Source organism: Pangasianodon hypophthalmus, chromosome 6 (genome assembly GCF_027358585.1).
Source record: "Pangasianodon hypophthalmus isolate fPanHyp1 chromosome 6, fPanHyp1.pri, whole genome shotgun sequence".
Taxonomy (NCBI): domain Eukaryota; kingdom Metazoa; phylum Chordata; class Actinopteri; order Siluriformes; family Pangasiidae; genus Pangasianodon; species Pangasianodon hypophthalmus.
Window position 1 is genome coordinate 10,782,960 of NC_069715.1, and position 15,055 is coordinate 10,798,014.

The window sequence follows — 15,055 nt, forward strand, 5'->3', positions numbered from 1 at the left end:
TGAAATTCCAGTAGTCCTTTATCAACAGTATAAACCATCAATGTACAACGTGAAGAAAATAATAAGCTGTGTTCTTCAGCTTCAGAAACGTGTTCATAAATGGCAATACACGCATCCTGGACATGGTTATTCCATTGCATTCCATGTGTGGTGCATTGCTGTTGCAGTTCTGTGTCTGTGTGTGTAGTACCACTGCTTCATGGTGACTCTTTCAGCATGATAAGGCCTGATCAGGGAGTTGACCTTTATTCTGAGGCTTGGCACATCAACATGAAATTGCAATTGTTCAACAAAGCTGTGATGGCTCTCCCTGTGGAATCTTTTAATTTTCAATCCATTACCTCACCATTAGGATCCATTTGCTTTTCAGAATTACAATGTGAGTGCACTCATATTTCATGCTGTTGGTTCGGAAAGGAAGTACCTGCTCTGCACAAAGATACCTCAAGCTGACCTTGAATAAATAAAAAAAAAAAAATCCAAAGTGGTGGGAAGTACAGTAACGGCTTTATTAAATTAGTGCAAAAGACACACATAACTCATTCATAACGTCATTGTTTACTTTGCTTTATAAGGACTTAAGGGGTCTTTCCCACAAATCCACAAACATTTTGTTATTTTTTTTTCTTTCTTTTTTTTGATCCACTTCTCACAAGCGCAAAATACAAACCGACAAACCGACAGCCTTGTTTGGCCTCTCTGCAGGAGGCAAGGGGATGCCGAGACAAGTGTCATACCAACAGAGCCATGAAAACACGGGTTAGACAGACAAACAGTCTGCAAACCAGTTTAGGACTCTAGATTCAACTAAACATTCTTGGAAAAAAAAAAACTGGAGTTAATACATGAAAAAGAGGAAATACATCAACAGCACTGAAAACAGTGTCTAAAATATGCAAAAAGATACAGTTTTTTTGTCTTTTATTTGGGAGGGGTAATTGACTGCAGTCAAATTACATAAGTTAATCAATAAATTTGTACAATGGTAAAAAATAAAATATATATATATATTGTAACCCCACCCCCACCACCATTTCACACCGTTACTATAAAGATATTTTCCACTCCATAACAACTAATGCAATAAAAACCAAAACAAAAAATAAAGACTCCAGAGATTTGACTTTAAACTTTGAAGGCTTTTGGCTACCACCTTGCCCTAAGAAACCACAGTCACGGCAGACTAAACACGCCTTACGTCCTCGCCTTACATTAGTAAACAAATTCGTACAGTACTCTTTTACCAGAGACAAATAAAATACATCAGAAAGTCTAATTGCTTTTCCCCCATCCGGTACATCCTTATCCAGTGAGAGTTCATTCAGGCAGTAGCATCCATGACAGTGTCCAGTGGTATGAGAGAGAAAGATGGTGCAGGGAAGGAATAAGGGAAAGAGAGAGAGAGAGAGTGAGGGGGGGGGGGGGGGGGGGGGCAGAGATGGGTAAATTATGATGGTGCTGGACAAAATAAACTGGGGGCCTGGAGTTAAAGGTGTCTTCTGAAATGTGGTGAAAGGTCCTTGTCAGTTGCCTCAGTCTTGGTTTGATGGGGGCACAGACTGGGAGATGCTCGTCAGTGTTGTAAGGGGGCAACAGACAGATTGAGCTTTACAAGCCTGATAGAGAGAGAGAGAGAGAGAGAGAGAGAGAGAGAGAAAGAAAGAAAGAACATGAGAGCAAAGAATAAACAGTGGGCATTTTAAGCATGACTGAGTTTATCAAAGATCAAAAGGCAATGAAAGACATATCACTTTAAACTTATGATTAAAAACCACTGAAGATCTTAAGACTTCAAAGGTTTTTATACTTCTGATGCTTATTCTTTAGAAAAGTTTAGGCAGCTGACGTAAACATGCCATTGCATTATTGATGTTTTGACTGTGTGTGTGTGTGTGTGTGTGTGCATATTTTTTTAATATTTTATTGGGGACCAAATTTCCCCACAAGGATAGGAATATCTTGAATCTGTGGGAGCATTTGGCTTGCCCCAAGTTTTTTTTTTTTTTTTTTAACAACCACTGCAGCATTTATTTATATAAAAGGTAGAGGAATAGATTTCTGAGTATTTTAATATGTGTATTCTTCTGGGGGTGGTACTGTGGTGCAGCATGTAGCATTGCCACCTCACAGCGCCTGGGCCCCGTGCTTGATCCTGAGCTCTGGTCTGTGTGGGTGTTTCCCATATTCTCCCCATGTCCAAGTGGTTTTCCTCCAGGTTCTCTGGTTTCCTCACACCTCCCACCCCTCAGTAGGATTGGCTATTATAAATTGCCCCTAGGTGTGAATGAGTGTGTGAATGTGTGTGTGCATAGTGTCCTGCAATGGTCTTGTGTCCCATCCAGGGTGTATTCCTGCCTCATGCTCACTGTTCTTGGGATAGGCTCTGGATCCACCACGACCCTGACCAGGATAAAGCAGTTACTGAAGTGAGTGATTGATTGTTCTTCTGGGAATTTTTTTTGCTCTATCTCTATGTGCTTGTCCACATGTGTGTGTGTGTGTGTGTGTGTGTGTGTGTGTGTGTGTGTGTGTGTGCGCGTGTGTGTGTGTGTGCAGTTATGACACAGAAATATTACTGAATCACTTTTATAGCTATCATGTGTGTGTGTGTGTGTGTGTGTGTGCACGTGTGTGTGTGTGTGTGTGCAGTTATGACACAGAAATATTACTGAATCACTTTTATAGCTATCGTGTGTGTGTGTGTGTGTGTGTGTGTGTGCACGTTTGTGTGTGTGTGCAGTTATGACACAGAAATATTACTGAATCACTTTTATAGCTATCATGTGTGTGTGTGTGTGTGTGGGTGGGTGGGTGAAAAAATGCCATATTCCTGCAGACTAGCTGGTATTTTTATCTCACTGCATATGGTATGCATAAAATTGAAGCAAACAAATGAACTATGCTGCAGAAAGGTGTCTTATAAGTAACGTAAAGGGATAGCAAAAGTATACATTACCAGTGTATACTGTACCAGTGGCAAGTTAAATGTCCGGTGTGACCTTTGGTTACAATTCTCTATCATATAGAGTAATTGAGCTTATTTATATTGTGAAATCATTTTTATATATACTCTAAAGAATTGCTCACAAGTCCCATCCCAAAGGGACATGACACTGCATTCCCTCTAACACCGAGATAATGCTACAGCAAATAAAACAGAACTTTGGTATTGGATACTTGGCTGACAAATGAATCCACTCATGTACAAAAGTAATATTGAGGGTAGACTTCCCGGATCTTTCACTAGCTCTATTAGTATTATTTCCCTCTCCATCTTCCACTCTCTGTCTCTTGCTCTTGTTTTTCTCCTGGGCTGCATTCACAAAATGAGATTAAGGACCAGTTTTGAAAAATGCAAGCTGTAATTTTGCAAGACGTTCAGAAATGAATTGGCCTGTAGGCCTGAGAAATGCTAGACCGATCGAAGCGTGCCAGATCTGATGGGGGGAATATTTAATAGGAAGAACTATTGATTTCCCCCCTCTTTTTATGTGTTTTTTTTATCTAGCCACTTTTGTATTTTGGACCTAAGTGAATCTGAAAGGGAAATAAAAATTGAACACTGCTCAGAAGCTCAGAGAAAATCTCCTCTGTTTCAAAAATGTCTTTTGCAAATGTAATGAGACTCCTGCACCCTTTATTCACGCACGGAGGCCCAGCGACACACCAGGTAATTCTTTCTCCTTAGGCAAAAAGAGTGAGAAACATAAAAATACATAACCAAATCAATTCACCTCACTTCTCTGAGATGCAATGAAGTCAGGTGAAAAACAGATAATCCAACACACACGCACACACCTTCAGACGCACACACCTTCTCTCTCTCTCTCTCACACACACACAGACACACACACACCTCCTCTACCAGGAGAAGAACAGAAGAGGGAACTGCAGACCCGGAATCTGCTGCAGATCTGGAACGTGGAGAAAATGAACGATTGAGGGACCAGGATGAAAGAGTGTTTGATCTAATTAGGATCATCCTGATTGGAAGAAAGTGGTTGTGGCAGCAGTCAGCTGGAGTTGAAGCAAACATGATAACATGTGACCCTTGTGCTCCACCACAGCAGCCCGCTCACATAATACACAATCTTTCTTCCTTTTCTCAGGCTGGCTCTCTGTCGTTCTCAAAATAAAATGTAACAGCAGATGGCTGTCAAACTTGGCGTTGAGGGACCTTGCCTAAGTTTCATCCTTAAAACTTTACACTTAGCCACTTAGAAACTCTAAATATATCCGGCTACACCACATTAAAACCACTTGAAACTTTAACAATTCCTCTTCACTAATCCACTGCAAATGCACTGTTTTCCATTTTCTTTTACTAAATAACAGGCTTTACAATGAAACCACAAATACCTCAAGTTTCAAACTGACATTAATTAAGAAAAAAAAAGGGTCACAGTGAGGTGTACCATGTGTACCACAGAGGGATCAAAAAAGGGAAATGCTGCTAAATGTCATTCTGATGGATTTTTTTTCTTTCCTTCAAGATATGGTTCCTCTGTAGTCAGAGTAGATTAAAAGCGTAAAAGCGGTTGTCTTGGCAGAAAAGGGGATTTAAAACTTCAGTGGAGTGCCGGTGGCTCAGTTGTGTGATGGATGGAGCTTGGACTTATTTCCCTGTTTGTGGATTAATTACATTTCAGCCCTCCAAGAATCTTTTATCAGATTAGCAGTGGCTTTAAAAGTCTTGCTCAGTTCAGATCTACTGCTTCTCAGTCTCCACATACTGCCCTTTTGGTATACTCTAGTTATACTCTCGTTATACTAGAGCTAAAGTTGTATCATATAATTACTGGGGTTCTTTTTTTCAGCTCATATTAGATCATAATAAGTGGAAATAAGTTATAGTAAATACATGGAGAATTTAAAGGCTTGGTTGAATTTGAATTTGAACATTATAGTTCTGAAGCAGAAGTCCCCCTTTGGATGAGAGTTGCTGGACCATGACAGAGCTAATCTCAACCTCCAACCACTGAGTGTCTGATATCTTTTGTAAACTTTTCTGGCCACAAGCTTCAGAAGCCTGAAGGTTGCTATCTTATTGGCTCTCTGTCCTTCTATGCATATGCCCCATTTGAGATTTTTACAGTATTTAAGAGTTAATAAGAGTTTCGTTTTGAAGCAATTAATAGTGAGTAAGATTGGCTATGATTGTTCTCTGTGTGTATGTATATATATCAGCCATAAAATAAAACCACCTGCCTAATATTGTGTTGGTCCCCCTTATGCCACCAAAACAGCTCTGATCCAGGCACGGACTCCACAAGACCGCTGAAAGTGTGCTGTGGTATCTGGCACCAAGATGTTAACAGCAGATACTTTACGTCCTGTAAGTTTCAAGGTGCAGCCTCCATTTGTCCAGAACATCCCAGAGATGCTCGATCGGATTGAGATCTTGGGAATTTGGAGGCCAACACCTTGATGTTGTGTTCTTGGTCTGCAACAATGTTTAGGTAGGTGGTACATGTCAAAGTAACATCCACATGAATGCCAGGACCCAAAGCTTCCCAGCAGAACATTGCCCAGAGCATCACACTGCCTCTGCCGGCTTGCTTTCTTCCCATAGTGCATCATGGTGCCATCTCCTCCCCAGGCAAGTGACACATGTGCACAAGCCGTCCACATGATGTAAATGAAAATGTGATTCATCAGACCAGACCACCTTATTTCACTGACTTTTGGGACACCTTGTATATACACTCCCCGTCCACTTTAATAGGAACACCTGTACACCTGCTCATTTATGCAGTTATCCAATCATGTGGCAGCAGCACAATGCATAAAATCATGCAGATATGGGTCAAGAGTTTCAGTTAATGTTCACATCAAACATCAGATTGGGGAAAAAGTGTGATCCCTGTGACTTTAACTGTGGCATGGTTGTTGGTGCCACAAGTGGGGTTTGAGTATTTCAGAAACTACTGATCTCCTGGGATTTTCACACACAGTGAAACAGTCGCTAGAGTTTACACAGTATGGTGTGACCTGCATAAATGAGCAAGTGTTCCTATTAAAGTGGATGGTAAGTGCGTACATATATATATATATATATATATATATATATATATATATATATATATATATATATATACACACACACACACACACACACACACACAAACACACACACACACACACACACACAGTCCTTTCGCTGCTTGACTCCTGGAGCCACAGAACAATATTGCTCTTGCATTAAATCTTTTCCTGCTGTAGTGTGATGATGATGCCTGAAGACTGTTTCCTCAGTGCAGATTCCAAGCAGACCTACAGGGGGCACTGTTGCTATCTCTGTAGTGTGTGAATTCCACAGCACAGACCTCCATTCAGCATTTGTGGCCATGTGCACCATAGGAAATCTAGGCTCGCAGTGGGGAGAAGCAGCACAGCTTCATTTGTTTGCATGTGAGATAACCGTGTTTGCATTCATTGACTGTTCATCCAGCCTCGCTATCTGATCAGCCTGTAACTGGTGCTGACCGATGCTGGGAGGATTGTGGTGACTAACTGCTTGCCTTTTCTTACTTTCTCTCAAACCTCAGCATGCCCAGATTTGGAGTATTCAAATGTGATAGATCACTAGCCCTCTGATTTCTTAGCACAAATGAATGAAACAGAGACATGTTTGTTTTGGTAAAATCAAGGCAATGTATTCAAAGTGCGACAAACCTGCACAGTGGGGACCAACAACGATAGCATGTGTGTGGTAGTGAAGCCAGAACTAATCGGTCTTGTTGCACGGTGCTCACGATGTGCTGTTGTGTGTAATTAGAGGACGGCAGGAGTGGGTAAGCTGCAGGATTTGGTGCAGGATTTATCAACACTGAAAGAGCACCTCCACACCAAGATACTTATGTACCTTCATATGGAACATGTTTGTGCTGCTCCCCACTCTCACATACATTATTTATGGCTCCACAAAAAGCAAGAGTACTGGAGTGCTTTATCTGTAAGAAGTGGAGGGAAAACAGAAAATATGGATTTTCTCTCTACTGTGGTGATATTCAGCCACACAAACAAACACACACACACACACACACACACACACACACACACACACACCCTCTTTAAAACGAAATGGCTACTCATAGAGATGGATGAAAGGGAATCTCTGTTCAGGATCAGTAGAGCTGTTTGCAGTTCACTTCCTGAGAACTGGATGCACCCAAACACACTCTGCTGACTCGATGACTGCTTTCAGACTTGGCTAGTCCTAATACTCACTCTAAATCCAGGATCAATTCTAGGTTTTTTTTGGAAGAGGATGTCATCATCCCAGGTTTGTTTTCACACTAATAAATATTCATCCCAACTACATCCACCTTCTGCAATAACTGCAAACAGTCTTATTAGTGTTTAGTAATTTCGCATTATACCACAGCACTGTTGAATATCCGATTCTGATTGGCCAGATGTTGGTGATAAATTTTATAACAGCAGCTCTGATAGTCATGCAGGTTACAAGGCAAATTACAGGTTTATATTAATGTGCTCCTTCTAATAAGTTATCTTTTCTATAGTAACAACTTACACAGGGAGTTGTATGGTGGATGCTCCATGTAAATGGATTAGAAACGTGTATAATTGTTTATATGGTGAAGTTTTCTGTCAAAAGCTATTTATTTAACATTTATGTAAGAAGTCTCTATTGTCAGTGCTTTGTAACAGTCAGAGGTAAAGCTGTAACACTTGTAATGTTTGTTAAATATATATATATATATATATATATATATATATATATATATATATATATATATATATATATATATATGAGGTGACACAGACAAGCAGAAAGCTTGCACACATGAACAGCACACATGCACACACAAATCCTATTACAGAGAAAGTATTACTGAGGCATTTTTACAGTACTGTGATCTGAACAGTGAAAGGACACATGGATATGGGAAAGATTCCTCACGATATTCTTAAGGAATATACATCCTGCTGATATTGATGATAACCAGATAGATTTTATAGTAAATTGTAGGAATGGTTATGAATATCAGGTAATAAATGAACACACTTAAGATGAAAAGCTAAAACACCAGCTATAAGGTTGTGTTTGTGGAAGTAAGGAGACATAAGATGGTGTAGATATAAAAAACAGAGGTTCTGGTACTGGGACCACAAGCCGCTAGAAGTAAGTTTAGAGATCACACTGTTACTTTAGATGGTCTCTCTGTTTCAAGTAGTCTAACAGTAAAAGATCTCGGTGTGATTATAGACTCTAATCTCTCATTTGAGGCCCATGTAGATAATGTAAGCAGGTTAGCATTTTTCCACCTCAGAAATATTGCTAAGATTAGAAATATACTTTCGCTAAGTGATGCTGAAAAACTAGTCCATGCATTTATCACGTCCAGATTAGATTACTGTAATGCTTTACTATCTGGATGCTCGTCTAGATGCATAAATAAGCTTCAGATAGTTCAGAACGCAGCAGCGAGGGTCCTGACTAGGACTAGGAAGTATGAGCATATCACGCCAGTCTTATCTACATTACACTGGCTCCCAGTAAGATTCCGCATCGATTTTAAAATATTACTCCTAACCTATAAAGCATTAAACGGTCTCGCTCCGCAGTATTTAAGCGATATGTTAGTACCTTACGTTCCGCCGCGCCTACTTCGCTCTAAGGATGCAGGCTGTCTATCAGTACCACGCATTGCCAAAACCATGGCAGGGGGCAGAGCTTTCTCTTACCAAGCCCCAAAATTATGGAATAGTCTCCCAGTTAATGTACGTGAAGCAGACACGGTCTCAGTGTTTAAGTCGAGGTTGAAGACTTATTTATTTAACCTAGCATTTAGCGACTAGTGTTTTTATCAAAGGAGTAGATCTGGGGGACTCGTGGATGTTGAGTTTTATCTCCACACGGTGACTGTGAGTGTACCTAACCACTTTCCTTCTCCTTCTGCCGAGCTACACTCCTGAGCTGCCGGTGATCCAGACCTCCCCCCCTTCACTCTGGACCTGTCCACCGGCAATGCTTCATACTGCCACGAAAACGCTTCAGCTGTTTTCCATGGACTACACCAACACACATTGTGCTCACACACACGCACACTACAGTGTAAACCCATATGAGGATGGGTTCTCTGTTGAGCCTGGTTCCTCTCAAGGTTTCTTCCTATCACCATCTCAGGGAGTTTTTCCTTGCCACCGTCGCCCTGCTTGCTCATCAGAGACGGCACACACACACACACTTCACTTTACTTTTGTTTGTGTAAAGCTGCTTTGAGACAATGACCTTTGTAAAAAGCGCTATACAAATAAAAATGAATTGAATTGAATTGTAGATAAGATGTGAGAGATGATGACTGATTAGACGACAGATAATGAAATAGTGATATACCAAGAATTGAAAACAGAGAGTGACAGAGACAAAGATAGAGAGAGAGAGAGAGAGAGAGAGAGAGAGCGAATGATGCCTGTAGGTGATGTTGGGCTCAGGCCTCTCAATGCCTCCATTGTGCCATGAATTACAGATGGAGCCCTCTTCCACCCGAACCAGGCCTTGGGCATGGAAGTCAGCCATGGAGCATATCCATGCACACACACTCACACACACCCACCCACAAAGTAGCTCTCTATGGTATGAAATATGTGATATATAGTTACAGAATGATTCATGTAAATGCATGCACACACACACAGACACACACACATACACACACAAACATGGACAAGCACACAGACCAAAAATCCCAGCAGAACACAAATCTTAAAAACTCAGAAATCTATTTCTCTACCAAATTGCCTGAGAAACAGGTCCATTATGGCCCCCTCTCATGAGCGGAGTAAATTATTCATGCTATTGCAAATAGTATAAATGAGATATACTGCTTATGCCATGAGATATAAACAAGGGAATGGGTCGGCTGGGCAAAAAACAAACACACATACACACACACAGTGTTATTGATGGAATGTAGCAAGGAAATGGAGGAATTTTAAATTCTGTCGTAAAAATGTTGCAGCTTTTATGGGTGCTTATTATACACCAAGTCACTCCACCTCTTTGCTGATAAGAATAAGTAGAGAGAAATTTACTGTCAAACTTATAAAAATGTAATAAAATAAAAGATTGAGCTAACTCAGCCAACAGTATGTCCTAACATCTATAACAAATGGGCTTTAAGCTGCAGAGAAAAGACCTGCATATAAATACACTAAATATATAGATATAAATATACAGATACAAACGACTGATAGATATAAATATACAGATACAAACTGAATGTATATATGCAAACTCATAAATCAGCCATAAACTATTCATAATCATACCATTACCATAACATTTACCTTTGGCCAAGAGACATCTTCCTAGATGCATGATTTATAATTCACAGGGAGCAAGTTTTAATAAAATTATGCAGATGTATTCAGAATTTAACCCAACGGACCTCAACAAACAGTAGTTTCTCTGGCCCTGAAGACCTGGGCTTGCTGCCAGTAAACAAGCTAAGGGTCCGAGAGGGGCCATGATCAGCCAAAAGGCCGGAACCAGGCAGACTGTACTTTCATACTGCTTACAAATGTGCAGACAAAATAGTGAGGAAAGGAATTGGAACCTTTGGAGAAATGAAGTCAGTATGGGTCATGGTGCTCTATGAAAAGTTAGCTTTTGAGAATAAATAAATGTCTCTAATAAATGTGGAGTTATACATAAACTATAGAAGCAACTATAATGTAACTACTGAGGATGTGTGGATTACGTATGGAATAAAATACAGCGAAAATAATTAACAATGGAGTAGAGTAATGTGGCATGAAGTTACTGTTACCACTCAGAAGTTGATTATTGCCCAATAACATCACATTATGAAGTTTTTTATTCCTCTTACACTACAGCAATTTGCAAACTATTACAATCTTTAATTAATTAATTAAAAAATCACATTTTTAACAGTTTATAGTTACATTTAATGTTGTTTAATATTATGTCTACAGAAACAAGTTAGTTCCTGTTATCACTTACATATGTTATAGCAGCTATAAACAGTCGTCCCCTCACCAGCCTCTTTTTTTATTTTTCTCTCTCTTCAAGAAGACAAAAAAAAAATCACAGCTTGTTACGTTAACAAGAAACCAGAAAGCACTATTTTCCCTGACCAAGACTCTTACTGACTAAGCTCTGACACTGGAGACTCCTTTCATAAGTGTTCAATAAAGTATCTACAAAGCTTCACCATATCATTGATTATATAATTTGTTTTTTGTTTAAATAAATAAATTTATTATTAGTCTTAGATTATTGTGGAGCGTTCAGCATACAACTCCCTGTGGATGAGCTATTACTATAGCAATGACAATGTATTAGAATGGGCACTTGAATATGAACTTGAGATCTGAATTACAGCTGGAACTACTGTCAAAATTGCTGTTACAGAAAATGAAACAACAATCAGATTTGAGAATTAAAGAGTGGTATAAAGAGGAACATTTGCACATGATGCAGGAATTATAGAAATGTTAGACTTCAAAATGTCAAAACTGAGTCTGACATGTTTTTCCATAAGATGTTACTATTACACTAGTGTGTAATGGCACAGTTATTAGAAATAATATAAAGTGGGACCAATCTTAAATCTGCAAATGTAAATATTGCTTTTAATTCCATTTGTAAAATAACTCATCTTTACACGGGCAGTGATGAAGACCATGGTACAAGTCACTTCTTTTCACCTGCACATTGGTTTTCCCTTTGCTCCTAAAATGCTCTTAGAGCTCTGTATTGGAAATTGTTCTAGAAATTTCCATTCATCTTACTCTATAGCATGGTACTCACAGAGCATGGAGAACAGGAGCAGGCCAAGCAGCAGCAGCAGATTTGTTCGAAGAGAGCCGACTCCATTGCAGTCCATTCTGTTCTTCTTACAGGTGCACACCTGCACTTTGAGCTCTGTGTTGTTTGTGAGTGGTGGGAAGCCGGAGTCAGTCAGGACCAGGGGCAGGTTGTAGTTGGCTCGCTTCAGACTGTGCAGCAGCATGATCTGTGAATGTGTGTCTGTGAGAGAAGACAATAGTTTATGTAAACTCACATGCACACTCAGGCATGACTGTATCCTGAAACACTTCCCTGTCTTATTTCCATCCTGTCAATCACATAGATTGTTTGAGGTCAGGATTTACTCTCCGTCTGTTAAAGCAGAAGCCTGAAGCATTGCGCCTCTTCTCCTCTGTTCCTGTTCTCTTCTGTTCTGTTCTCTTTTCTTCTGTTCTGCTCTGCTCTGTTCTCTTCATTATCTCTTCTATTCTGTTCTGTTCACCTCTGATCTCTTTTGTTCAGTCCTGTTCTAGTCTGTTCTGTTCTCCCCTGTTCTGTTCTCTTCTGTTCTTCTCAGTTCTCTTCTCTTCTGTTTTCTCTGTTCCCTTCTGTTCTCCCCTGTTCTGTTCTCTTCTGTTCTTCTCAGTTCTCTTCTGTTCTTCTCTGTTCTCTTCTGTTCTTCTCTGTTCTCTTCTCTTCTGTTTTCTCTGTTCCCTTCTGTTCTCCCCTGTTCTGTTCTCTTCTGTTCTTCTCTGTTCTGTTCTCTTCTGTTTTCTCTGTTCTCTTCTGTTCTTCTCTGCTCTGTTCTCTTCTGTTCGCTTCTGTTCTTCTCTGTTCTGTTCTCTTCTGTTCTTTTCTGTTCTGTTCTCTTCTGTTCTCCTCTGTTCTGTTCTTCTCTGTTCTGTTCTCTTCTGTTCTCCTCTGTTCTCTTCTCTTCCATTCTCTTCTATTCTCTTTTGCTCTGTTCTGTCTTGTTCTCTTTTGTTTTGCTCTGTTCTATTCTGTCCTGTTGTTTTCTGTTCATTCGTTCTGTTCTGTTCTGTTCTGCTCTCTTCTCTTCTCTTCTCTTTTTTCTGTTCTCTTCTGTTCTTTGCTTTGTTTCTGTGGCTGATAGCTTCAACTGGCATTTTTTATACCTTTCTTTCCCAGCCTCAAGACAAGAAATCATGATTTAATGCAACAGATAAGTGGCAGGGATTAATAGCCCTGTCGCTGGAATTATTTTGAGTGTTCTCTTACTTTGCTATTGCCTTTAACACATTCCTTTTTTCCTGACAAATAATTGCCTCCACTGTCATTTCCCAAGCATGCACACGACCAAAATCTTACTTTGTTGTTTACTAAAGGCCTTATTGACTCTCTTTATTCATTTTGACATGATTTTTGAATCACAGATCTAACTGAAGGTTCAGCGTTAGTGTGTGGATCTGAACTGTGACTCACTGTTAATCTTGGACATCCTCCATGTCTTCTCCAGACCCAGCTGTTTCCCAAGTTCTATCTTGAAAGGGTCTGTGTTGGGGTGGATATCTTTGTCCCGTGCTCCGATCACTGCCACATTCACCTCCTTGGCATCTTCACATACCCGTACTACTGAGGGCACCACATAGGGCGCGTTGTCGTTTTCGTCCTCCAGAGTGATGATCAGAGTACCGGTGCCTGTAGCAGGAGGGTTACCTGGGACAAAACAGAGATTAGAAATGGACAATTTTCTCTACAGTAGAATGGCTGAAGATGACAAATAAATTTAGTCAGTAAAAACCCGGCATCCAGGAATGTACTACAATAGTATTGCAATATCAATACAATAGTATTGCAAAACATCTCTTGAAATATCCCTGAAATGCATTGTGAATAGATTGACAGGGAAAATCTACCCTACTTTTTATACTGTAAAACTACGAGGCATGGAAAAAACTCTTTTACTTTTCAGAGTAAAACTGGCTGTGCATCTTAAAATGTGTCTGTAATATAACATTGAGTTAAAAGGACCAAGATAATGAAGCTACCTTGAGCTTAAATGTCATTACCACAGATGAATAACGAAATGTTCAACACATTTGCCTGAATAAGGTTTGTCCATCTAGTAACCTTTTTCTTTTGTTCTTCTTCTTTTTTTTTTTACAAGCTAAATCAATTGCTCAGCTTTAAAATACACAAGAGAACAGTGCTTAAGATTTACAGCTGGGCTCAGTGTACTGGCTTCCCATGCTGTCTAAAACAAGTAAGGTTAAGTACTTAGTTCAGTCAGAGACAGAGGTTGAAAGGGCAAGGCTAAAACAATCATGTATAAAACCACAAGGAGTAAAACTGACTGTATTTGTACCAATTTTTTTTGTTGTTGCAAATTTCTTCCCATAACTGCTGTTGTACAAATTGCTGATATTTCAAATTCTCATATAGAGCACAGCCATATAAGAAAACAATTGTGTTTTCATAGTTTTACTGGATAAAAAACCCAAATACGCCACTGTAGTGAACCTGCTGAAAGAATCAAATGTCTCTTTTTCATGAGCAAATCTGAGAAACTCATTTCATCACCTAACATTAATCTTGATTCAGCTTAATAGAAAACAGCAGAGAACAAGTCGTGTGTTGTTTCAACCTCAGGGAATCATGAATCATGTGTGTCATGCCTGAGAGTGGTTGTGCGGTTCATGTGAGGTTTTGTCAGCATCCGTACCTGCTCTTGAAGCTACTAACGATGAAATGAACTGCAATACAAAAGATCCTCTGTCAAACTCCATGTTAGCTGACAACCAGTCAGATCTTTCCCCATGGGCAATCATCAGACTTCTAATTACAAGCACTTTTCATGAAATAACCTGGAGTCACTCTCATTCTTGGTGAAGTAGGACTCCAGATTCTATTCTGTAACGCTACTGATCCTTTAATGCCTGTTTCTCTGGTTTTGACCTGTTTAATTAATTCCCCATCATGTCTCACCTAGTGTTTGTCTGTTTGCTGATCGCCTGACCTTCTGTCTGTTTATGCTTTACAATTACCGCCTGCTCCTTCTGCTTTGTCTGCTTTGATTACTTTAAAACCCAAACCTGCACCTGCGTTCTCCTGTCTACGCTGCCTGACATCTCTACTGAATACTGCCAGCAACCAAAAGGGGAAACATCCACTTTAGCAAGATATGCTGCGTCTTTGAGATTAGTCACTATTGAAAAGCCACTGCTTTTGAAAAACCTCACTTTGCCATGAGAGGGAGGACAGTTTGTCAAAATGCTGAAGCCACAAATGTCACTTTAGAAACAGAAATCAGAT

General features: G+C 39.8%; 1 protein-coding gene across 1 annotated transcript in view; it reads right to left on the reverse strand.

Moving 5' to 3' along the window:
* Positions 1-485: 485 nt before the first annotated feature.
* The window catches only part of cdh13 (cadherin 13, H-cadherin (heart)), a 338,039-nt gene continuing 323,469 nt past the window's right edge, over positions 486-15,055 (reverse strand). The window contains exons 13-15 of the mRNA XM_034305493.2: positions 13,226-13,459; positions 11,804-12,022; positions 486-1,616 (exon numbers count right to left, since the gene is read on the reverse strand). Of these exons, the coding sequence (XP_034161384.1) occupies positions 1,609-1,616; positions 11,804-12,022; positions 13,226-13,459 (461 nt within the window). The 3' untranslated portion in view covers positions 486-1,608. The remainder of the gene's footprint in view (positions 1,617-11,803; positions 12,023-13,225; positions 13,460-15,055) is intronic.